At 45.8% G+C, this 24,627-nt stretch overlaps 3 protein-coding genes across 4 annotated transcripts; 1 reads left to right on the top strand and 2 right to left on the bottom strand.

Annotated features, from left to right (window-relative positions):
• Window positions 1-1,253: 1,253 nt before the first annotated feature.
• LOC100831856 (dehydration-responsive element-binding protein 2C) lies at window positions 1,254-2,219 on the bottom strand. Its single transcript, XM_003571227.3, has one exon. It carries the CDS (start codon window positions 2,189-2,191, stop codon window positions 1,550-1,552), a length of 642 nt encoding a protein of 213 aa, XP_003571275.1. The 5' UTR covers window positions 2,192-2,219; the 3' UTR covers window positions 1,254-1,549.
• An 858-nt stretch (window positions 2,220-3,077) lies between these two features.
• LOC100841248 lies at window positions 3,078-7,326 on the bottom strand. Of its 2 annotated transcripts, none has more exons than XM_003573176.4 (9): window positions 6,830-7,326; window positions 6,295-6,453; window positions 5,715-5,762; window positions 5,525-5,587; window positions 5,274-5,366; window positions 5,041-5,184; window positions 4,472-4,579; window positions 3,751-3,802; window positions 3,078-3,671 (listed from the first exon to the last, which is right to left on the bottom strand). In XM_003573176.4, the coding sequence occupies exons 1-9, from the start codon at window positions 7,181-7,183 to the stop codon at window positions 3,634-3,636; spliced, it is 1,059 nt and encodes a 352-aa protein (XP_003573224.1). In that variant the 5' UTR covers window positions 7,184-7,326; the 3' UTR covers window positions 3,078-3,633. The 2 variants fall into 2 exon arrangements, with proteins under 2 accessions (XP_003573224.1, XP_010234207.1); XM_010235905.3 differs by having other exon boundaries at window positions 3,078-3,568; window positions 6,830-7,324.
• An 8,462-nt stretch (window positions 7,327-15,788) lies between these two features.
• LOC100840942 (mediator of RNA polymerase II transcription subunit 15a) lies at window positions 15,789-23,856 on the top strand. The gene is made up of 10 exons (XM_003573175.4): window positions 15,789-16,104; window positions 16,724-16,835; window positions 17,229-17,337; window positions 18,180-19,394; window positions 19,824-19,879; window positions 20,472-21,902; window positions 22,478-22,816; window positions 22,979-23,173; window positions 23,254-23,342; window positions 23,442-23,856. The coding sequence occupies exons 1-10, from the start codon at window positions 15,962-15,964 to the stop codon at window positions 23,641-23,643; spliced, it is 3,891 nt and encodes a 1,296-aa protein (XP_003573223.1). The 5' UTR covers window positions 15,789-15,961; the 3' UTR covers window positions 23,644-23,856.
• Window positions 23,857-24,627: the final 771 nt, after the last annotated feature.

Raw genomic sequence — 24,627 nt, 5'->3', positions numbered from 1 at the left:
CGTGTGGGTGGCAACTTTAGTTATGCGGAGGTGACAACTTTATCTGTCGCCTCGGAGTAACATGGAGCGAACGTTTAATTCCGTGTGGGTGGCAACTTTAGTTATGTGGAGGTGGCAACTTTATCTGTCGCACCAAAATAACATGGAGCGAACGTTCGCTCCCAAAGTTAAATGTACTCTCATAATTTGATGGCCTACCTTTTCCTAACAAAAGTTTCGTTCTTCTAGCGATTATTGATATATCTATAAGATACTTGGTACAAAAAGATTTTGTCACAGCTTCGAAATCTGACTAGGTGCGCCTACGTCGAGAGATGGATGAGCAAATCTCCGGTGGATGTTTCGGTGCCAATTTATTTCGAGTGATAGATGAGCAAATCCCCGTTGGATTATTCGGCGCCAATTTATTTCGAGTGATAGATGAGCAAATCCCCGATGGATTATTCGGCGCCAATTTATTTCGGGTGATAGATGAGCAGATCTCCGATGGATTTTTGATGCGCATTTAATTGCGCACGTATGTTATGTTACGCAATTTCGAGAAAAATGGAGCGACGTCTGGCCTGGACAGAAACGGAAGCAGCACGTGCGCACGGGGACGCATGCACGGCGACACGCGTGCGGACGTGGTACACGCAGCGCGATGCGTGCGTCACAGATGCATCGTCACTCTTCTTAGTCAACTTTGAAACAGTTACTCTCAGTCGACAGTCATAGCCATTCTAGTCAGTCATAGCCATCAGGCGTAGCCATCTAGTGAAGATTTTTTTTCGATTTAGACCTTAGCGATCAGATTTGACGATTATGTGCATCGATACAGGGGAATCCTCACTCTTCTTGGGTACGATTATGTGCATCGATACAGGGGAATCCTCACTCTTCTTGGGTCAACTTTGGAACAGTCGACAATGATGGCCATCTAATGAGATGAGATCTAATGACAATCATGGCCATCTAATCTAATGAGATGAGATCTGATGGTTATGTACTGCATCGGAAATAGCAAAACCGTTTTGATATTCATGTGGTAGCATACGACGAGCACGTGCGTTTTATGTGTGCAAAACGTGCGCGAGAAGGCTATCGAATTGTTTTTGTATTGTTAGAACGTTTAGTTGGTTTTGTGTAGCGCGAAATGCATACGAACTTGGTGACACATGCACCAGTATACATCCATTCATGAGAGGTGATCGATATATATGTAGACACTGATGATATATAAAAAAAAATTTGAACGAGGATGGTATATAAATTTCGATTGCAACGAACACATATGATGGGATGTGATACAGCAGCGCGCGAATGAAGGAATGAAGGACTGCAGAGCTAGCTAACAGTAGTGACTAGTAATTAACCAGCTAGCTGTACATACATGGTACTAGGATCGATGATGAAGGGACGCGACGGTAGATCTATAATATAGCTAAGCTAGAGACGACAAGCATGTACATATATATATATATATGTACTACTAGTATAGTATTATTAATCACTGATGATATGATTCTCTAGCTGGATCAAGGCCTATATCTTCTTGTTGTCGTTGTTGTTAAGCAGCAGCCATGTCGCAGGAGGGTTCCCAGATGCCGGCCCCAGCAGCAGTCCCGGATGCTTCGGCGAGCACGTCAAAGGGCATGTTCTGCAGGAATGCCTGGAGGCCAAAGTCCTCGGCCTTGGGCAGCCTCCTGACGTAGGTGTCGAAGTCCTCGTCCTCCACCGCGGGCGGCGCCGCCGAGCTGATCCAGGCGCCTCCGCCGTTGTTGCCGTTGAGGTACTCGTTGTAGTAGTAGTAGTAGTCGGAGTTGGCGCCGGAGGAGGAGTTGGAGCTGTACGACTGGGTCTCGGACGAGGTAGCAGCAGCAGTCGCCGGAGGAGCGAGGACGGGGTTGTTGGTGCCGCCGGCGAGGTTGAGTCGTGCGCAGTCTCCGTAGAGGGCCTTGGCGGCGGAGTCGTAGGCGCGTGCGGCGTCGAGCGCGGTGGAGAAGGTGCCGAGCCAGAGGCGGGCGCCGCGGTTGGGCTCGCGGATCTCGGCGACCCACTTGCCCCAGGTGCGCTGGCGGACGCCGCGGAAGGGGCAGCGCTGGTTCTCCGGGCCACCCTTGCCCTTCATGCAACCCTTGCGCGAACGCCGAAGCGGGCAGCACTTCCGGCTGTTCCCCTGCCTGCCCCGGCTCGCAGCCCTCTCCGCCATCTTTCTTAATTTCTTCTTCTTTCTTTCTTCCCGATGGGATTAATTGTAGTGAAAGTGATGGGTGTTTTGTGCTCGGAAATTAAGGCGATTTATAGGGCCGAGGAGAGCGACGTGTAGGGGAGGCGTCCCATGCGAGCGCCAAGTAAGTGCGGGAGGCGGGCGACACGAGTCTCGGGTGGGGCCGTGACACATGGCATGCACGTGGCGCCTACATGTCGGCACAACAACAACAACACAGCAGTGCTAGTACTCCTGCTGCCTCGATCAGCGCGATTTTGGATTTGGACGACCAACAAAGGACACTCATCCAGCCGTCGGCCGCAAGCGCCTCATCAGTTATAGCTGCTGCTGCTGTCTATCAGTCTATCTTCTTCTCCATGCTTCTTCTTTCTTTCCTTGCTGCTAGCTGTGTGTCATGCGCACGCACGCACACAGGAAAGGCGTGCATATCCAAACTCGTCGTGTCAATGGCAAGTCAGGTCCACGTGCGTCAACCACATCAACTGTACTGCGATGTGAACTTTGCAGCACTGCATGGCGATGAATGGCCCTGCCGTTATTTTAGTTGCTCCTTCGTACGGACGGACTCTTTGTTTACTACTTACATCGCCCCACGCACGTGCTCCAATTTGCTCCCAGGCTATAAATAAATAAATAAAGAATGCAGTTGAGCATCCAACGTTGGAGCATATCGGCAATTAACACACCTCCAGCTCCAGGTGTTGTTTGCAGGTGTATCGTCTTCCCACGTGTAGCCGTGCATGCGCACCATGCACACTGTCACAACTCACACACACCCCCTGCAGCACACACATGTGCAAAAGGAACCTAGTAGCTACCAGTACAGGATTTCTCTAGGAAACTCCGCTGCCATAGATAGACCTCATAATATCTCCCTCAATGCTTCTTCAGAGCGAGAAAGAGAGAAAACAATAATATTGCCAGTACGTAAACAAGCCAGGCTCACTCTTCCTTCACCTACTTTAACTGCTGTCAACTGCCAAATAGTGCTACTCCAGTATTCTCTTTTCGAGAAACTACTTGCATCAAACTGTTTCCGCAGCTCACAACAGAATCATCGGCCTAAATTAAGGCAGTATTAAGCACATAAATCATACGTCATATTTCCCCTTAATTAATTTCCAGCTAAACACAATGGAGTAGTACTATCTTCTACTGGAGTTACCATTCAACATAAGCAAAAGAGTATCATCACCAAGTGACTGCCAGGCTACTCATCCGCACAATCAACTCAACAGTTCCCTCAGCTTCTCGCGCTTTAATCCCGATTCCAGGCCCACCACCATGCACGTCCACTGCAAATCACACGCTGGCCGTCTCATCGTCTATAAACAACGCTCTCGCTCTCGCATCTTTCTGTCAAATGGAGTACATAGTAAGCTTCCGTCGCACCAAATAAAACATGGACTACTTTCAACTAGCTAGCAGGGGAAGTTTGACTGCTCTTGAATTTCACCAACTGTAAAACACATCACCCAGGTGTGTTACAACGGTAATAACGGTTCGCATGCTAGATTCACAGAAAAATGGTTCCATACCAGGAAGTTCAACAGCAAAGTTAGCTTGGGCATCCGCGTCCGCGTTAAATTCCTGCAAACAAGTAAATTATCAGCGATTGGAATCACACGTTTTTCTAGAGAAAATACTTGGTACTAGCTGTTTTGGAGGGACTGCCAGATCAATTCAAAATGCAATTTAAATCGTACCACGCCTAGCAGCAAGTCAAGACTGACACTCTCCATGCTTACGAATCAATATAAAGTTATTACTGTTAAGGTATTCAAAGGACTGATTGATATACAAACAGACACTGCAGGAATATGCAAGTCCTTCACTCTGGACAGAAAATTAAATAGTACAAAGTAGAAATGTCTGAGCATGCAGGGAGATCGATCTCAATCTAAATGTTCGCATATATTATACACAAGAGAAAACTATACAGCAGTAAATATGTCAAGAAGCACTTGGCATTGAGAGTCCAGACAATACAGATATTAGCAAATAGTCTTCTTGTTGCTCCTTCTCATGCTAATGTAAAACAACCAAACTAAAACCAGTTCCGATTTCAAGAGATTCAGGCAGGTGATGGTTCAATAGAACCACTTGCATGACAAACCATAACTGGCGCCTGTAGGCATTAGCACTAAGAGCGGAAGAATGTAGTATGGTTTAAGGCATTCATACTACAGATCCCAAAGCTGGGTGATGCAAGGTAAATTTAAACATGGTCGAAAGGTGATGAAAAGATGTGATACTTACCCTCAAAACATGGTTGAGTTGAAATGAAAGAAACTGTCCCTTCAGCTCTTTAACTTTCTTGCACAAGTCAGCCATATTATCATTCTTAACACGCCAGAGATCTTGGACCTGCTCCAGAATGTTAAGTGTGTTACTTAAGTTGATGAAGTGCTCGACTTTGATAGGGCTGCTAGAGAAACTCTTCAAAGAGTTCTATTAGTTTCACCAGATTTTGTATTCCACTGGCAACAAAGGCCTTAATCCAATTATTCCTGATCCTAATAAAATAATATCAACTGTGGGCACCTTAACAGGTACTCGTATTAATACATGTTGCAATATACGATGTGTAGTCATACAAAAATTCCCATCAGACAATAAACCGGGGAGTCGGGGACCATGGATGATCAAATCAAATTCATAGGCAAAAACAAGCACAAAAAGAACAAGAAAAAACATTTGAAATTCAATTTATCCACAAATAATGTACTAGACTGTGAAGAGTCAGAACTGCACAGCAAGCAGTCATCTATTGGCGGTTCCATGGTACAACATGAAGACTGTAAAGTAGTAAAGGCAGAACCACAGACCTGGTAACAGACAAGCTTAGAATCGCCCTGAGCACGAATATACTTGAATCCCTTCTTGGCAGCATATCTCAGCCCCAGGAGCAATGCGCGGTATTCAGCAGCGTTATTCGTTGCAATACCCAAACCCTCACGTAAGTGAGCAATCTTCAGTTGAAAGAGTAGAAACAGTCATTAGCAGCTAACCGTAGTAACTGAAGATAAACAACACACACAGTACCAGTTGGTATACATACGACAGATCCATCTGGCCGCCTTACTACTACACCAGCACCTGACTTCCCAGGGTTTCCTTTACAAGCACCATCAAATTCAAGAATGCAAGACAGCTGTAAAGACCAGCTCCACTGGTGAGAACAAGTCAACATTTCCTCATAGAGAGGATAAGTCACAAATATGCATGCTAGTATCAGAATCATAACTGTAAAATAAAAGTAGATAAGAGTAGCATGTACAGCTAGCAGTTAACACTTTGCATAATACTCACATGATTATCAGGTAATGGTTCTTGTTCAGCAACTTTGGGATGCTTCTTTGATGGTCCGGTTTCCTTCAGCAAATAATTATTGGTGTGAATAAATGAGATATCTGTAGCAAACACATTAAGTACTGTACAAAACAGTTTTCAACAAAGAAGACATTCATGCTTAGCTTGGGGAAAAGATATCGCTACTCACCATCTCCTGTGGCCTTTTCAAAGTAGAGGATGCAGTCCCATCAGGTTGCTGAAACAAAAAGTGGAACAGTGAACAATCTAATAGAGAAAAGGGCAAAATCAAGTAGTAATGCAACCACTTTGAGGATATAACATGAAGATGAGCTCAGCAGTCAAGGTATCAGACTTGGAACTGTGTGTGAGAAAACTAAGACCCTGAGAATTATGGGCAGTTGTCAATTGAAATCGAGGCACGACATATATCAAAATCAGACGTAGAGTATATTTTAGTAATGGCCATGTAAGGCTTTCTATTACGACTAGTACCATGGGGTTGGGTCAAGGTCAAGCATACAGTGCGATGAATAAAAATAGCAATTGGGCCCAACAAGTACAAAAATTGCAAGTCTAATTAAGGAAGTGGTAACATCAGTAATATTGACCATTACAAAGCAGGTACAAAATACACTAGATCACAGAGCATACAGATAGCTTCTATATGGAAGCGGAAAGGAATTGGTAATACCATACAAAATTGGCACGTAACGGACAGTATGTCAGGTAAAACAGCTGGAAATTACAACTACATAACAATTATTTACCTGGAAAGGGCAGGGCACCAGATCATCAAACAATTCATCTCTTGCATCTGCTGAATTGATGGAATACATAGCATGCTTTAACCCCCGTGCAGCGAGATGCTCCTCGGTTTCTTTACGCAGAGAGTAGCCTTTGTACACAGTGACAGGAGGATCGCAAACCTACCGAGATTTGTTTCACATAAGTAATGTCAACAGACACAGCAATGAGAATGCATATTTCTTATTATGCTATCGCCTTCACAGTTACAGACAGATGAAATTTGAAGCAATGAAATAAAGTGGTAGAGGGGATTTAGCAATCCTATGAGATGGAGCCTCTGCCATGACAATAATTTTAGCATCCTAGAAATGCATGAACACAACCGTGTGATTTTTATGTCAAAAGTGCGATGTATTCCGTTTTTCCTCGTTCCAGGAGGACCATTTACAGTTAACAGGTGTAGATATATCTGATTAGGATGCTACATTCATGATGAGAGATTGAATGCTTAAGAGTACCAATTTGAGAGTAAGAAGAAAACGAGAAAATCTTTACCGAATTGCTGACTTGAGCTTGGCAGTCGGCGAGGTTCTTGTAGATGCCGATAACGTCCCCCTTCCGGACGACATAGAACGGGTCGCCACCGGCAGCGTCCATCAGGGCGGCCTTCTTTGCCGCGGATCTCTTGGCGGGGCGCTTGGATGAGGATGAGGATGAGGATGAGGAAAAGAAGAAGCGCTGAACAAGGCCAAGTGCAATGGGCGGCGCGGGAGGACCTGGCCTGAGGGGAAGGTACCGCTGGCTGTGGTAGTGGTGGCCGCCGGTCAGACTCGGAGACCCGGCCCCCGCGCACCTCCACGCCGCTCTGGAAATCCCACGGAGAGATGAAGAAGAAGAGCAACTCCTCATCGACAGCTGCTCCCCACCAAGGTGCCAGCAGACGCCGGCGCTGGGTGGAGGACGCTGCGGCGGGCGGCGGCGGCGCTCAGGATAGCGACTGGCAAGGAGGGGTTTCGGGCTTTTTTTATTGCATTTTTAATTGCTAACCACATTTGCCACGTGGTAGAGGGGTTTCGGGCTTATTACTGTGCGTCCGGTTCATTTTAGGACATGGGCCATTTCTCTGTTTGTAAATGGCTACGCGAAAGTTGGCCCGTCTTCTGACTTAAAAGGTTGGCCCGTTTTCTCCCTCTCAAAAAAAAGAGTTGGCCCGTCTTCTCTCTGCTGCTCCTTGGGAAGTGTCCACCTAAAAACAACGAGTGGATAGGCTGTACAGAATATCCTCTCTGTCCAAGCCCAACATAGCACCCCCACTCCCCGGCCCAACATTCTACAGGCCCACACGGCACAGCCCAGGCACCACGACGCTGTCTCTCTCGATGTGCCTGATCCAGCAACTCCCAGACATCAAGCATTACCCTAGGCTACTAGGGTTTCCCTACTCCGTCGGCGTCTTGAACTCCGGCGATGAGTCCCTTTTAATTTACCGATCCGATTCCTTGTTGGCTCCTGCTTCCGCTGGTTCTCGGGCTGAATAAGGGGATAGCCGGTCTATCTACCCGGCCTTGGTTCCGTGGTTGCAGCGCTAGGGTTTCGATCCGATCTGGTTCTTCTTTCGATTTTTTGGCGGCGATAATGGCGAGCTCTTCTACATCTGAGGCGGCGGGGAAAGGAAGCGGAGGTTTGGAGCATGCTCTCGAAAAACTTGTTCTCCGTGAAGGAGAGCTCGATGATGTGGTGATCGAGGAGGTTGAGATGGAAAAGATGGCTAGGGATTCTCGATGGCTCGCGCTCGCCAGGGTCCACACCTCTAAACCCTTCAGCGTTGGAGCTTTCAAGGAAAAGATGCGCACGATTTGGAGCTTGGCGTAGGAGGCGGAGATCCGTGAAGCGGGTGACAATCTGTTCATCGTGAAGTTCTTCTGTCTAGGCGATTGGAAGAAAGTAATGCTTCAAGGTCCATGGCTATTCAGGGGTTTTTGGGTGGTCATGTCTGATTATGATGGAAAATCTGACAAGGCGTCGATCCCGCTGCACCGCGTGGCGGTCTGGGCTCATATTCACGCGATCCCAGAGCTCTATCGAAGGCAATCAGTGGTGGATCAGCTTGCTAGGAGGATTCGCAAAGTCCTTAGCGTGGAGATGAACCCGCCAATGTATTATGAGGGTGACTATATGCGGGTTCGTGCAAGCATTGATGTTCGTGAGCCCCCGATTCGGGTGGTTCCTCTCAGAACACCGACTGAACGTTTGATGCTGGATGTTAAATATGAGAAGCTGGCTTTTTTCTGTGATGTTTGTGGCTCATATGGACACAACCGAGAGGAGTGTGGGGATGGTATCCATGAGGAGGAGAAGCTTCAATATGGCAAGTGGCTTCTAGCCATGCGTCGAGCTGCTCCGACGTCATTCTCCTTTGCCTCGCGTGCTCCTTTCACCTGGCGCCGTGGTGGGCGAGGTGGTGGCCGTGGCAGGGAAAATGTGTCACATAAGCGTTCATCGCAGGAGGCTGAGCTAGGTGCAGATGATGACCTTAAGGACACAGCTACGAGTCCGGCGAAGACCACTACAACAAAGGCTGATGGGGTGATGGAAAATCCGTCGGTCTCCAAGAAGTTGGACATGGATGGTGTACATGTGGAATCTAGTGAAGGAGATGCTGACAAGGGCAATGGGAAGTCAGGGGAGAGTTTTGAGGATATTTCCAACCAAGTGCCCCCTCTACCTCCGCAATATGTCAAGCAAAAGGATAATAAGCGTGTCAAGCCTGTTGTGGCTCCCATAGTGGCTCAAGTTGAGAAAACAGGATCGGCGGCCTCCGCACCGGAGGACCGCCGGGCTCAATGAGTATCATGAGTTGGAACTGTCGCGGGATTGGCAACGACGCGACAGTTCGAGAATTGCGCATGTTGGTGCGCCGGTTTGCCCCCTCGGTGCTTTGCTTACAAGAAACTCAAGTAGCGGGCTCGAGGGCGAGGAATCTTGCTTTTACTCTTGGTTTTACAAATAGTTTTGCTGTCGGAAGTAATGGTAGAAGTGGTGGCCTGGCAATGTACTGGAACAATAATTTGGTAATGAACTTGATTCATTATTCGCGGTATCATATTGATATGCAGGCTCAATCGGGTGACGGAGCGCCGTGGAGGCTCACATGCATGTATGGGGAAGCCAACGTCCAGGAGAGGCAAAAAACTTGGGACTTGCTCCGCTTCCTGCGTAGTGAGTCTGAGCTTCCATGGGTGTGTATCGGCGATTTTAATGAAGTTTTGCAGCAAGGCGAGCACTTTGGTGTTGGTGAGCGTAGCTTCGAGCAGATGAGGGGGTTCCGCGATGCTGTGGATGTTTGTGGCTTGTGTGACATCGGATTCAATGGGAATACCCGGACCTTTGAGAAACGGGTGAGAGATGGTTCTTATACTCGCGTCCGCTTGGACCGAGCCCTTGGTTCCACGACATGGTGGGCATTGTTTCCGGTTGCCTCTGTTTTTCATCTCACGGCTGCCAGATCAGACCACTGTCCGATCCTACTGAAGATGGCAGAACCTCCTCAAGGGAGTCGGGAGAGGAGGGAAAGGTGCTTTCGGTATGAGAAGATGTGGGAATCTCATGAGAATTTTAATACGTTCATCGCCGACAAATGGAAGGAAACCGGCCCATGCCGTTCTCTGGGTGCTCTTCATGGTAAACTAAAATTTGTTGGTGATGCACTCTGTGCATGGAACGATGAGGTTTTTGGCAGCGTACGTAAGAAAACCAGGGAGTTGTTGCTGGAACTTGAGAGGCTCCGTGCTCTCCCGGATCGGGTCGGGCCGTCTCAAGGGGAACTTGATATTGTGGACAAATTAACTGAGTGGAACCATCGTGAGGAGATTATGTGGCGTCAACGATTTAGAATCCAGTGGTTGGTGGAAGGTGATAGCAATACTCGTTTTTTTCACCAGAAGGCCAGCGGCAGGAGAAAGAAGAATAGGATTGAGCGCCTTTGTCTGCCAAACGGCTCAATCTCAGAGGATTTTCAGATCATCGCTCATCACACCGAAGAGTTCTATCAAAATCTTTATACTTCGGAGGGGGTCTCTCAGATGGAAGAAGTGCTTGCTTGTGTGCCTACAAGAGTGGCAACGGCTATGAATGACCGTCTCGATCGCCCCTTCAAGGCGGATGAAGTCAAGTTAGCTCTCTTCCAAATGTTTCCCACTAAGGCGCTGGGACCGGATGGTTTCCCTGCGCATTTTTTCGAGCGGCATTGGGATCTATGTGGGGAAGAAGTGACGGAGGCTATTCTGGATTTTCTCGATGGTACGGCTGATCTCCATGATGTGAATCAGACACTTATTGTCCTTATCCCTAAAGTTCCAGGTGCAACCTCTCTTTCTCAATTTCGTCCGATTAGCTTATGTAATGTCATTTTGAAGATTGTTTCCAAGGTACAAGAAAACTGGTTGAAGGAAATTTTGCCAGAAATAATCGCAGAGGAGCAGTCGGCCTTTGCACCGGGACGTTAAATTACAGATAATATCATCGCCGCTTATGAGTGCTTGCATTTTATGAAGAAAAAGAGAGCGAGGGGCTCTCAGTTTTGTGCACTAAAGCTTGATATGATGAAAGCCTACGATCGAGTGGAGTGGAATTATTTACAAGCAATCATGGCCAAATTGGGGTTTACTGACCGATGGATCTCTTCGATCATGCGGGTCATGACTTCCATTTCCTTTTCGGTACTATTTAATGGGGAACGCACGGGGATGTTCCACCCATCTCGAGGGATTCGTTAGGGCGATCCCATCTTGCCGTACTTGTTTTTATTAGCAGCTGAAGGTCTGTCTTGCCTGTTAAGGAGCAGGGGGATTTCGGAAAATTTGTCGGGCATCGTCGTGGCGCCCACAGCCCCCCGGTTAGGGCTGGCTAATGAGCATGCTCGGTTCGTTAAGAGCTCGGATCGTTAAGATCGTTATCTTTAACGATCTGAGACCATTGTTCGGTTCGGTTCGTTAAGAGTTCGCGAGCGCTCGTTAAGCTCGTTAAAAACTCGTTAAGAAAAATAGATGGCATGTTGATCTAATTCTTTTGGCATTACCTATTTGCTTGGGATAATTTTTCGCAGCAAACAAAATATATCAAAAGTTGTACAACGCTATAAAGATTGGAAATAACACAACAAAAGAGAAATAACAACACAATACCGACATCAAAATAAGTTCCAGTAACCACTCACAAAGTGATGTATGAGACGAGATCGCTAACGTACTTAACGAGCGCTAGCGAGCTCGCTCTTTAAGATCGTTAAGCTTAACAATCTGAAAAAGAAGTCCTGTTTGGTTCTTTAGTTAACGAACCGAGTTAGCGAGCGTTCAATAAGATTGCTGAACTTCGATCTTTTCATCCAGGCCTACCCCTGGTCAATCATCTCTTATTCTCAGATGACAGCTTGCTATTTATAAAAGCTAGTACGGAAGGGGCAACAGAGATTACCACAGTTTTGGATGATTATTGTAACGCTTCGGGGCAGAGAATTAATCGGCAGAAGAGTTCAATTCATTTTAGTAAGGGGTGCCCTGCTGCCACACTGAAAGATCGGTATGGTCGGCTAGAGGGGGGTGAATAGGCGACTACCAAATTTTAATCTTTTTCTTTTTCTTTTCTAGAAAGATACAAACACTTAAACCTAGGGTTTACTAAAATTTCTAAAGGTAATGCAACCCTAGGATGAAGTGCAATAGCCGAAGCAACTAGATAACAAGAATGTAAAGGGTAAGAATGGATACCACACGAGAGACGAAGATTTCACCGGAGTTCCACCGATTGGGGTAGGTGTACGTCTCCATTTGGAGGAGTGCTCTACCACAAAGCTAGAGACGCCACAAAGGCTCACTTTATTCTCCTCTTACGGCACCACAAAGTTGAGTGAGCTCCACTAATGGCTTCCTTGAAGGCGAAGACCGAACCTTTACAAACTTTACCGGGGCTAGCTCCACAACTCAATCCAATCATCAAGCTCCACAATCCCCAAGGGAAGAGCTCAAGGCAACTACTTCCGTCTAGGGCTCCCAAATGCCCAAGAGAAATGAAATCCACAAGAGAAACAAGGGGAATCAATTTTGTGACTTGGTGAAACCCTAGATCTAGGTCTTCTTCTCCAATCCTCAAAGAATCAACAAGAGGGAAGCTTTATGGAGGGAGATCTAGTAGAATAAAACTTAGGGAGTTCTTGGGAGAGAGGGGGCTGTTCTTTGCTTCTTGCTCGGGCAAGAAACCCGTTGGGGACGAAGGGGTATATATTTGGACTCCCCAAAATCTAACCGTTATGCACTGCGAGTTTTAGGGGCGGAACTTTCGCTGGTCACCGGAAGTTCCGGGTGACCGAAAGTTCTGGCCCTGTTCCGGCTCGACTTCCGGAAATCCACAATGGATTCCAGTAGCGTTGCGGACCTGGTTCGCAGGTTGGGCATAAGTTCCGGGGTACCAGAACCCCACCGGAACTTCCGGACCTGGGCAGGCAAATGCACACCAGTTAGGCTCTAGAGTTGGTTCTCTCTCACTTTTTGGGTAGGCTTTATGTGGGTGCAAGATGTTTGTTTGTGTACGTGAAAAGCGATTCATCCATTACCTTCCCATGTGGACTCCCTCTTAATAGTACGGAGTTCCTACGACTCAATAACCGAAAAAGCCGCTAAAACTTCACTACTCTTCGTTTTCCAACTTGAGGACATCGAATTATTTTGCGCCATTTGATATCAAATCTGAAATACTTAACGCACGATTAGTCCACAACACACGTTGTCATCACCACCAAAATTAACTAGGAGAGAAATGCCCTTTCACACACGTGAAACTATAGAGATGCTTCAGGTTCCTAATGAATCATTGAGTGCAAAATATTTGGGCATGCCAATAGACGTTGGGAATTCGAAGAACGATGCGTTTAAATATCTCAAAGATCATGTGGGGGGGGGGGGAAGTACAAGGTTGGATGGAGCAGGTGTTATCAGCTGGGGGTAAGGAGGTGCTAATCAAATCTGTTGCCCAAGCAGTGCCCACATATTCAATGGCTTGTTTTAAACTGCCCCGAGGGCTCTGTCTGAAGATTAACTCTATGATCCGGGGATTTTGGTGGGGAAGCAAGAGAGGCAAGCGGAAGACCCACTGGGTCCCGTGGGACACCATGACAATGCCTAAATACATGGGCGAGTTGGGGTTCCGAGATATTGAGCTGTTCAATCTCTCTTTACTTGCGCGGCAAGCTTGGTGTGTCCTGATCAACCCGAGTACTTTGAGTGCTCGTATCCTTCATGCTTTCTACTTCCCCCAGGGCTCATTGATGTCTTCTGATTTGGGCCTGAGACCATCTCAGATTTGGCGTTCTATTCTTGAAGGACGAGATGCTTTGAAGCTGGGGATCATTAGAAGGATCGGCAACGGCAAATCTACGTCGGTTTGGCACGATAGCTGGATTCCCAGGGACGAACGTCGGCTCCCCTATGTTGCTCTGAGCAATGATCCTCCAACCAAAGTGTCGGAACTTATGATTCCATCTATGGGTGCATGGGACATGCAGAAACTGCACCGTCACTTCACACCGATGGATGTGGAGGCGATCCTGACTATTCCGTTGAGTACTATTGACCATGGTGATTATTGGGCTTGGCACTTCGAGAAGACCGGAGTGTTCACCGTCAGGTCTTGCTATCGACTGTTGGTATCTACTAGGAAAGTCAGGGAGGATTGGATTGAGGGCCGGCCTGCATCTAGCTCGATGAAATCTGAGAAGGCATGGACGCAATTGTGGAAAGTGAAAGTTCCGTCAAAAGTTCAGGTGTTTGCCTGGAGACTTGCACAGAATTCTCTGCCGTCAGGAGATGTGCTTCAACATCGTCATATGTCGGATACTGCCGTCTGCGCCATTTGCCGCTCTCCGGGTGATTCTTGGCGCCATTCGCTGGTTGATTGTCCAATGGCAAAATGCGTGTGGGCTTTGGCTGATGAGCAACTTACTGAGCACCTGTGTACGTCCGTTTGTCCTGATGCTCGCGAGTGGCTATTCCATCTCATTGAGACGACATCCCATGCGGAGTTCACACAGATTCTTCTCACTCTTTGGGCTATCTGGTCGGCGAGACGGAAGGCCATACATGAAGCTATTTTTCAGAGCCCCATGACTACCCATGGCTTCGTGTTAAAACTTCTGGCTGAGCTTCAGGTAACTCAAAACAAGGCCCTTGGTCACCCTTGTATACCTTCAGCGAGAGCACCCCCATGCTGGATCCCGCCACCGGCGGGTATGTTCAAAATCAATGTGGATGGAGGAGTGGCAAAGACCAAAAATAAGGGGGCTGCGGCTGCTGTGTGCCGAGATGAGAAAGGACATTACCAGGGATCTTCGGCCAGGGTGATCAATTCTATCACCGATCCACCGATGCTTGAGGCTCTTGTCCTGTGTGAAGCCATGGCACTTGCGAAGGACCTGGATATTCAGAGAATTTGTGTGTCATCTGATGCCCAAGTGGTTATTAACGGATTGCTCCATGGAACTCGGTGTAGCTATAGCTCTATTCTTCGGGAAGTTGCTGTTAGAAGTAGAGATTTCTTAGATGTCGTTTTTATTCATGAAAGTAGAGTTTCAAATTTGGATGCTCATAGCCTTGTTAAGAGCTCCTTGTCCCTCCAGCACGACCGGTTTACTTGGCTTATGATGCCATGGACCGATGCTTGTATCCCTTTATCGTTTGATTAATAAAGGCCGTGTGTTCGCTAAAGAAAAACCTAAAACCAACGAGTATTCTAAAAAAACCCTAAAAACAACGAGTTTCCTCAAAAAGACCTACAAACGCCCGAGTACAGTCATGGAGCATTGAGATACAAGTATTGTGTCTTGATCTATGTATAATTTTTTGACAATAACTAGTGTGAATTCAGTACTTTACTACCCCAAACACATTAAATGATGACAACCGTTTCAGATACATTCGTCGATAAACATTCCACCGAAACATTTATACGTAGACATGTATTTAATGCGTATCTTACGGTGCCGCTGGCGTTGCACCTTATTTCGTATCCATATGCTCACTAATACAATCTATCTTAATTCGATGCTACATCCATAGGCATTCAGACCAAGTAACCGTTGTATCGATTTCAGTATTTTTGTTTATATTCATAAATCAAACTCAAAAAAGTATACAGTGACCTACCATGCCTAGAGCTATTTGACAAATGCTTGTCTGTCACTTCCGAGTAGATATGTTTAACCCGGGCGAGGAAAAAAAGGAAACTAGCGGTATTACCCAAAGATGAGAAGGAGGATGACTTGGAGGAGATCATGTTAGTTTTTACCACAAAACATGTCAAATGGTTGAAAAATTGAAATACGAACCGTCCAAGTTTACACCCAAATACATTTTTTCGTATTGACAAAATTTGAATCGCGCTACAATTTATGTATGGTTACAATGGATAGGTTAAACTCAACCGGAGATGGCAGGAGGTAATATTTAAGGAGGAGGAGAAGACCGAGGAGGAGGACCAAACCAAAGCAGTCGGGCACGAGTCTCTCCTCTTCTTCTTCTCCTTCTTCGTCTCTTCTCCTCGTCGGAAGCCGCCGCCGTCTCTTCCTAATACCCTATACACAAAGCGGAGACCCTCCTAGGGCGGAGACCGAGGCCGGATTCCTCGTCGCCGATCCGGACCATGGACGCCAACTGGCGTCCCACCCAGGGGTCCGACCCGGCGGCCGCCGCGGCCGGGGTTGACCCCAACGCGCCGCCCCCCGCCGGAGGCGACTGGCGCGCCCAGCTCCAGCCGGAGGCACGCAGCAGGATCGTCAATAAGATGTAGGATCCCTAATTGATCTGATCTTATCTGGTTTGCTTTGCTCTCCCTCTTTCCCCCCACGAAGACGACAGAAGGGATTTCGTGCGTATTCTAGGTTTAATTTCGTCGTCGATCCATCTGTTGCGAGCGCGATTAGACATAATCTTAAGGGGCCAGCGGCAGATTCGTCGTCGATCCACACGCACAAAGCTCCAGTTTTTCACGCCCATTCTTAGGTCAAGATTTACACTCGAGGAGGATTCACTGATTAACTTATCCTTGAATCCAGCCGAATTGTCTAATCTGATTACAGTTCTGTACCAACGATTTAACACAAGTTTACTGCAAGTCTTTCGGCACACACCATTCTAGCATAAGACCCATCAATACTTGGAAAAAAAAACATAAGACCTATCAAAACGATTGACCAATCTAGTGAGTCGAGACTCGAGAGACACTAGTATGCTTCCCAGATGCAGATATATTCCTCACACGATCACAAGATCAAATGTATGATGTGGAATTGGAGATCTGCCTCTGTGCCTACTCGTTCCATCTTATAGCTCAAATGCTGCGTATTTTGTTGCAGAAAACCGCTGAAAGCCAATTTATTCACATTTTGTATTATTACACGTGCAGAATGGAGACACTGAAGAAGCATCTGCCAGTATCAGTGCCTGAGGGACTCAACGAGCTTCAAAAAATTGCTGTGCGATTCGAAGAGAAGATCTATACCGCTGCCACCAGCCAGGTATGGGTGTGCCCTCATTCAACCATTCTGAATTTACTAGTGTCGCACCTTGAGTTGCTCTGTGTCATCAACTTCCAGAAGGGAGTCCAAACAGAGGAAAGTAGGAGTCTTTTAGGGAAATATAACTGTTTTAGAGAAGCTCAATATTCCATGATTAGCTTGACTCCATGTTGGTGAATTTTTCAAGGGATTTATTTGGTTGAGGCACGCTAACTATTTTCATCCAGATTTTTCTGTCGGTGTCGCTGATTTGTGATGAAATGCTTTTCTGCCTATATGATCATTTTTGTATGATTCGAACGTGCTAAACCGCTAATCACACCAGATTTGGTTGCAAGCCACAATTAGTATTTTGGTATAAAACCTAACATTGTTTTCTTCTGCATTACTCAGTCTGACTACCTGCGGAAGATTTCTCTGAAAATGCTCTCTATGGAGACGAAGACACAGCAGGCTCCTGGAAATGCTCAAGTGATTCAAAATCAAAACAACCCTGGTGCAGGTATCATTTGCAAATTGAGGGTTACACTTTTTACATGCTATCATCTTCATTTGACTTATGCATACATTAGTTGTGGCAGCCTTGTGGTTTAAGGATGATAACCTTTTTATTGCATTAATGGGTAACCTCACATGTTTTGTTGCTTTTGGATAAGAATTTTGCGTCCAGCTTGTGTGTCATGTGTCAGCAGCAGTATATGGGTATTCGTAACACACTAATGTAGTATGGACAGGACCATGTGATTAATCTACTCCCTCCGTCCCAAAATAAGTGACTTGGATTTGCGTTGATTCTTACACAAATCCACATCACTTATTTTGGGACGGAGGGAGTAGTACATTGGCATTTGGCGCTAAATAGGGATAATACTGATAGTTTCCCTTTCTGTTTTCTCCAATCGATTAATTGCTGTCCTTTGAGTTTGTTTCTACCGGATTTAGGCTCTACGACCCCTATAAGGAGGTCCACTATAATTTGGAAATACCCTTGCCCCTGTGGTGTGTTACCCCTATTAGGAGGTCCATCGTGATTTGGAAATAACCAGAAGTCTGCTTTCATCTTTTCTCGTTGCCCCTGTGGCTGTGGTCTATCTGCTACAAAGGCGCTATCGTTCCACTTGGGCCCAGGGGCACCTCGATCAGGCCTAAGGGCCCTTGCCCAACCACACACATGACATTTGCATATACGAGGAATTTCAAGTTGCTAAATTCATGATCCATTATAAGACATACATTCAATTAGTATGATGCTGGTTGGATTGCTTTATGTGCATGTTACAGTTTCACAAGAAGTTATTGTTTACAAAAGATATTTAACATGCATCTGATATTTGTTCTGAACAGCTTCTGGACTCCCTCCACAAGGCAGTAATCAAGCACAGACATCAGCAATCCCCTTGATGTCGCAGCAACAGTCCCGTCAACCAAATACTTCTGCATCTGTACAAACTTCTTCGCTCACTAGTATCGGACAGAGCTTACCAGGTGCTAACCAAGCATCATTGCAGCAGAATGTGTCAGTTATGCCACAGAACACAATGAATAATGGCTTGGCACAAGGCAATTCACAAGATATTTATGTTGCACAAAGGCAAATGGCAGGAAGGCAGCAACAGCAACAACAATCGCAGAACCAATTAATTTATCAGCAGCAGCAGCAAATATTGATGAAGCAGAAATTGCAGCAGAATTCACTTATGCAACCCCATATTCAGCAGCAGCAATCTTTGTTGCAGCCAACACAGATGCAGTCTTCACAGCAACCCATGATGGCCATGCAGTCAACTAATCAGAGTGGTATTCAACAGAATCCGTTGAATTCCGTACAACAATCTGTTCAGTCATTACTCCAGCAACCTCAGCAATCTGTTACGAGACAGCAGCAACAAACACAATCCTCCATGCATCAACAGCCTTCTCTGCAGCAGGCTCAGCAAACTCAGCAGCCCAACATTTCTTTGCAACAACAACAGCAGCAGGTGATGGGACAGCAGCCGAACTTGCAACAAAATCAGCTAATTGGTCAACAGAGTGGTGCTGTGGAGATGCAGCAGCAACAAAGGCTACCAGTTCAGTCAAATAATCTTTTGAACATGCAGCAAACACAGCAGATGTTGAACCAGCAGTCTATGCCCTTGCATCAGCCACAGCAATTGGCCTCTCAAGCAAACATGTCAAATCTACAGCAGCAGCAGCAACAAAATCAGCAGCAGCAGCAGCTTCTTGGAACCGTGCCTAATGTTTCAAACGTTCAGCGGATGCATATGCTACAAACAAAGGCTCAGCAACCACAGCAGCAGCAGCATGGTCAGCAGTCGTCAATGGGTTTGATGCAACCTCAGTCTCAACACAGCCAACTTCAGCAATCACAGCAGCATCTTATATCGCAGTTCCAGTCTCATCCTAACCAGCTGCAGCAACAATTGGGGATGCAGCAGCAACCTTCAATGCAGCAAAGACTTCAATCGTCAGCTGGCATGCTCTTGCAACAAAGCAACATTGATCAACACAAGCAATTTATTCAGGCACAAAGGGCTCTTCAAGAAGTTTCATCTAGCAGTAAGTTTTTCATATAATTTCTTTGTAGATTCACTGTATGTTCTACCCTCTTCATCTTTTCTCGCATTCTTATGTTCTCCTATCTATCTGTTGTGGCCCTAGTTTTCACATGCCGACTAAGCTAGGTTACGATCTGGCCTGTCATGATTTTTCACTTTGCGTAGTCCCTTGTGCCCTAACTCTTCTTGGATCCCATGTATTGACTTTCCAACAGTTATCTGGTTTGTGTACGCTTTTACTGAAAAATGCCAATCTGCAATTTTGTTGCCATCCTACATCTAGTTCAATGTTGTCGCTGTATTTTGTTAATAGCGAGTGTGCAAGTTCTCCACTTGCCCCTTCATTCCATCCTATGTTGTACCAGCAGCATGTTATTTGAAGACTTTTGTTCACTGGTGATGCAATTGAACAACCTTGTTTTCGATGCAGCATCTGCGGATTCTACTGCTCAAACAGGCGATTGGCAAGAGGAGATATATCAAATGGTAAGGCATGATATTAGTATCATCTCTTTTGGCATCCCTATGAGATTTTCTAAGAACAGAAAAAGGACCTCCCAGAACATGATCTCCTCATCTAGATTGATAAAATATGAAACAGCATGCCATAGTGGTCATTTTTCCACTTCCTGTTGCCCATCTCTTCTTATTTTGGTCTGTCCACCCACCCCAAACTCCTTACGGGTTTCCTTGAACTGGATTAGATATAACACAGTAGTCTGGTGTGTGGATGCACTACATTCAGCAGTCTTCTTCTAAGATATATATGGAATTCTGTGTGAGTGTGAACTATGGAGCAGACATCCATGCAGTATGTCCGTATCCTCAATTTAGTAAAGCCTCGGGCTGATAGCAGTCATCCTTTTCGTGCAAGTTAACTTTAATCAAAACCATGGTTTCTTTAGTGAGCGATATAGTTCCTTATTTGTTTTAGATTCCTATGCCTCTAATAGCTACTTGAAATATCTTGCTGGTACCATATTTGGGTTGCTTAATCATGGTCTATTGAATGTTTTGTTTTCATCTATGTGCATCTTCTGCAACAAATTTATGTGTATGTGGTCTTTCTTGTCCACAGATTAAGAGCTTGAAGGACCTGCACTTTGCAGAACTCAGTGAAATGTTCAGTAAGATCTCTGCGAAGCTGCATCATGTTGACACCATGATACCAGCTCAAAAGTCATCTGACCACTATGAAAAGATGAAGGGCTTTAAAACATTGTTGGAGCGTATACTGCAATTCCTGCAGATTAGTAAGAGTAACATCCAACCTGCTTTCCGCGAGAAAGTTCCTCAGTATGAGAAACAAATTCTCAGTATCTTGACTTCACAAAGAAGGAAGCCTTTGCAGCCACAAGGACAGCAACAGTTCCAGCAACCTGCAGGACAAGCCCCTAGTTCCAACATTTCACAGCAGCAACAGCCTTCCCAAAGTTTGCAGCAGCATGATAGTCATACCAATCCTCAGGCAAGTTTGTCAAGTATGAGCACCGGATTACAGTCGTCTGGTGCAGCTGGTATCCAGCATGTACCTGCGCCTCCGGCTACAAACTTTAGTGTTCCAACACAGCAAAATGGTGCAAGTGTACCACAGGCTGGCTCTGTTTTGGAGAATGCTCAAGGAAGCAATTTTAATTCTTTGCAGCATGGTTCGATGGGTGGCACATTACAACAGGGAAGCACTGGGCCCATGCAGGGTGCAATGAATGCACAACTGCAAGCGAGCAATAGCATGTTATCTCACAACTCAATGAGTACGATGCAGCCTAGTGCTAATTCCATGCAAGCAAATTCAAGTTCATTACAGCAGCTAAAGCAGCAGCAGGACCATCAAATGATGCAGAATCAGCAAATGAAGCGTCATTTGTTTCAACAGTACCAGCAAAAGCAAATGCTTCAGCAGCAGCTCCCGATACCGCAACAATTACAGAAACAGCAGCAATCCCAGATGCAGGTTCCACAGCTTCATGCTGGAAATGATGTAAATGAGTTAAAGCCTAGACAAGGAACTGCAATGAAACCTGGAATGTATCAACAGCACTTGGGGCAACGCAGCTATCATCAGCAGTTGAAACAGAGTGGTGCTTTCCCAATTTCGTCACCACAAAACGTCCAAGCGTCATCCCCACAAATTTCTCACCATTCTCCTCTGGTTGATCAGCACAACCCGTTGTCATCTCAAGTTAAGACTGGGACACCATTGCATTCAGCTAACTCACCATTTGTTCCATCTCCATCCCCATCTGTCGCCCCATCTCCTATACCAGTGGATTCGGATAAACCACTCTCCAATATATCATCGCTTACTAATACTGGGCATGGGCAGGCTGGACATCAGCAAACATCCTTAGCGCCACAGTCACAGTCAATTGCTGTTAACACGCCAGGGATATCAGCATCGCCCTTGCTAGCAGAATTTACAAGTGCCGATGGAAGTCAGGGTAACATGCCAGCTCAAGTTCCAACCAAATCAAGTGCAGAAAGGCCTGTAGATCGCCTACTTAAAGCAGTCAGTATCTTGCGAACTTTATATTTTACTGTCTTGTGTTCTTTTCTGATTCGTTGCATAATCTAGTGGTGTTCTGATGCACTGTACAACTTGACTGTTTTTAATTGTAGTCAATTGTTCTGAAGCATACTGGCATAAGAAAAGACGAGGCTAAAGAATGACAATTTTTTTATAGGAGTTCGATATTATCATGCCATTTTCTGGCAAATCCTCCACTTCAATTAACTAGTTGCTCAAATGATAGAACTGGTGCCTAATCATTTTCATTCTCATTGTATGAAGATCTGAAAGCATGTGTAGCATGTAAATTTATTACTCCACTGCAATCAACTTAGTGTTTTCAAATGATAATAATGGTGTATAGTCCATTTCATTCTTGCCAACTGAATGGAATTGACGTGATTGTGTTGTATGATGATAGTCTCTTCTGCTGCTGTGATAGTGCGTATAAAAAGTCACTTGCACCGTTCAATTTAATCATGTAAATTTGTTCTCTTGATGATATGCCATGGTCTTCATTGTCTTTGAACTTATTATTTTTGCCTGGCTCATGGTCAACAATGTACTATGTGCAGTTGCGAACTACACAGCGCGAGTCTCTTAATGCTGCAGTTAGCGACATACGATCTGTTGTCAGCATGATTGACAGGATTGCTGGATCAGCACCTGGTAATGGCTCTAGAGCTGCTGTGGGTGAAGATTTAGTTGCTATGACAAAGTGCCGGTTGCAAGCCAGGAATTTTATGACAAATGATGGGAGCGGTGCATCAAAGAAAATGAAGCGTGACACAAGTGCCATGCCTCTTAACGTGTCATCCGGAAGTGTGAATGATAGCTTCAGGGAAACATTTAGTGTGGATACCCCTGATCTGCAATCAACTGCAACCTCACGGGCCAAGCAGCAAAAGGCTGAGGTATGTTTTTAAAAGATTATGTGTTGAGAAACTACTAGAGAAGGGTGATGTTCTTTTATTCTTGTGAGAGAAGAGAAACTGAGTTAATTTGATTGGTGCTGTTTGCAACTGTCGTCTACCTTGCATTTTTTTTAATGTCACGTCTGATTCATCTTTGTGCAGGTAAATCATGCTCTTATGGAGGAGATCCATGCGATAAACCAACAGCTCATAGATACAGAGCTCAATGTATGCGAGGACGATGCTGAGTCATTTGCTGCTACATCTGAAGGAGCAGAGGGGACAGTCATCAAATGTACATATGCTGCTGTGGCTGTTAGTCCCAGCTTGAAGTCCATGTTTGCATCAGCACAGATGGTGAGCAGCTAGCTGCTAGCTTAGTCCGCAAGTAAACACACGACCTGTGATGTCTGCTCATTTCTTTTATGCTGCCACAGAGTCCAATTATGCCGCTGAGGCTGCTCGTTCCTGCTGGCTACCCTAAATGCTCTCCGGTGTTCCTGGACAAGTTTCCTGATGAACAAAGGTGCGTAGTATATCATTAACTACTGTGTTTGTTAGTCCCCGCATGGCCTGGTTCTTTAGGTGTGGTATAGAGTGAACTAACATGGGTGCTGCTTACCAGAAACTCTGATGACCTGTCTAGCCAAGCCAGGTCCAAGTTTGGGATACTGCTGCGGGGTCTAGATGAGCCCATGTCATTGCGAGAGATCGCGAGGACATGGGATGCCTGTGCCCGCAAAGTAATCGTGGAGTATGCTCAGAAGACTGGCGGAGGAACCTTCAGCTCGACTTATGGTCGCTGGGAGAGCTGTGTGGGTGCTTGAATCGGATCCTTGTTATGGTGAAGTTGGCCATATCCAATTCCTGGTGTGGTGATCGTAAATTTTATATATAAACCTTAATTTAAACCAAAAGATGCTGCCGCGGTTGTAGTCATGGGAAATGCTCCCTTTTGTGGTAATACATGTGACCAGTTATTATAATTGGTTGTGAATTGTGGGTATATATATATATATATATATGGCTTGGAAATGGCATGGCTCGCAGTGCAGGTTGTGTATATTTTTACCCTTGCTGTCCTTGTTCCATGTCGATGTGGGGATGCATAGCTAAGTATGCGATCCAGTAGGCGCATATAACCTATATGTATGGAGTTGCTCATACCGGGCAGAAAGTAAAGATGAACTGAGTCATGTTGTTGGACTGTCGGCCACTAATAGATGAATACTGTGGCGATCGATTTCAGTAGGGAAAAGGTCCACTCTTGTGTTGCCAGTATATTTGCTTTGCAATTGCATGGGTATAGTATAGTATGGAACCCAACATCTCAGCAGCCGCCACTTAACTTGTGCACTGAGCCCATGCATGGAGAAATTAGGTGTCTTGTTCCTCATGAATCAAGTCATGTGTATTCCATGATGGAGTAGTACATGTGGTCCTGAAGAAGGTGGTGAGATCCAATTTTTGCATTCAGATTCAGTCACATTGTACATGGCCATGCCAATCGTGGTTACTCCTCTCCAACACGTACATGAATGCAGCTTCATACATGAATGATGATGGAACGAGCTTCAGATTTTCCTCCAATTTTCATTCAACTATACCACCTATTTATGCTTCTGGGGCCGACAATCGTTGTTCCTTGGACTTGTAGTACTGCACCTTTTCTTTGCAAACTAAGCTATGCTTGATGCTAGTACTTAAACTGGATTAGCTTAGCTTAAGCTAGATACTCGCACGCTATCAGCAGCTTCAGCTCAACATGTGGCTGTGGCTGAGCACAAAGATGGACGGACGGATTGAGCTGT

This window comes from Brachypodium distachyon, chromosome 3 (assembly GCF_000005505.3).
Source record: "Brachypodium distachyon strain Bd21 chromosome 3, Brachypodium_distachyon_v3.0, whole genome shotgun sequence".
Classification (NCBI taxonomy): Eukaryota; Viridiplantae; Streptophyta; class Magnoliopsida; order Poales; family Poaceae; genus Brachypodium; species Brachypodium distachyon.
This window is presented reverse-complemented; position numbering and strand designations above follow the sequence as displayed.

Bases quoted from the DNA above. Each gene is read 5' to 3' on its own strand.
- LOC100831856 (XM_003571227.3), bottom strand. From the start codon at position 2,191: ATGGCGGAGAGGGCTGCGAGCCGGGGCAGGCAGGGGAACAGCCGGAAG.
- LOC100841248 (XM_003573176.4), bottom strand. From the start codon at position 7,183: ATGAGGAGTTGCTCTTCTTCTTCATCTCTCCGTGGGATTTCCAGAGCG. The intron at 5,763-6,294 runs GTAAATAATTGT...TTTTTGTTTCAG, and splicing joins TGGTGCCCTGCCCTTTCCAG to CAACCTGATGGGACTGCATC. The intron at 3,672-3,750 runs GTATGGAACCAT...TGTGTTTTACAG, and splicing joins CTTTGCTGTTGAACTTCCTG to TTGGTGAAATTCAAGAGCAG.
- LOC100840942 (XM_003573175.4), top strand. From the start codon at position 15,962: ATGGACGCCAACTGGCGTCCCACCCAGGGGTCCGACCCGGCGGCCGCC. The intron at 21,903-22,477 runs GTCAGTATCTTG...TACTATGTGCAG, and splicing joins TAGATCGCCTACTTAAAGCA to TTGCGAACTACACAGCGCGA. The intron at 22,817-22,978 runs GTATGTTTTTAA...ATCTTTGTGCAG, and splicing joins CCAAGCAGCAAAAGGCTGAG to GTAAATCATGCTCTTATGGA.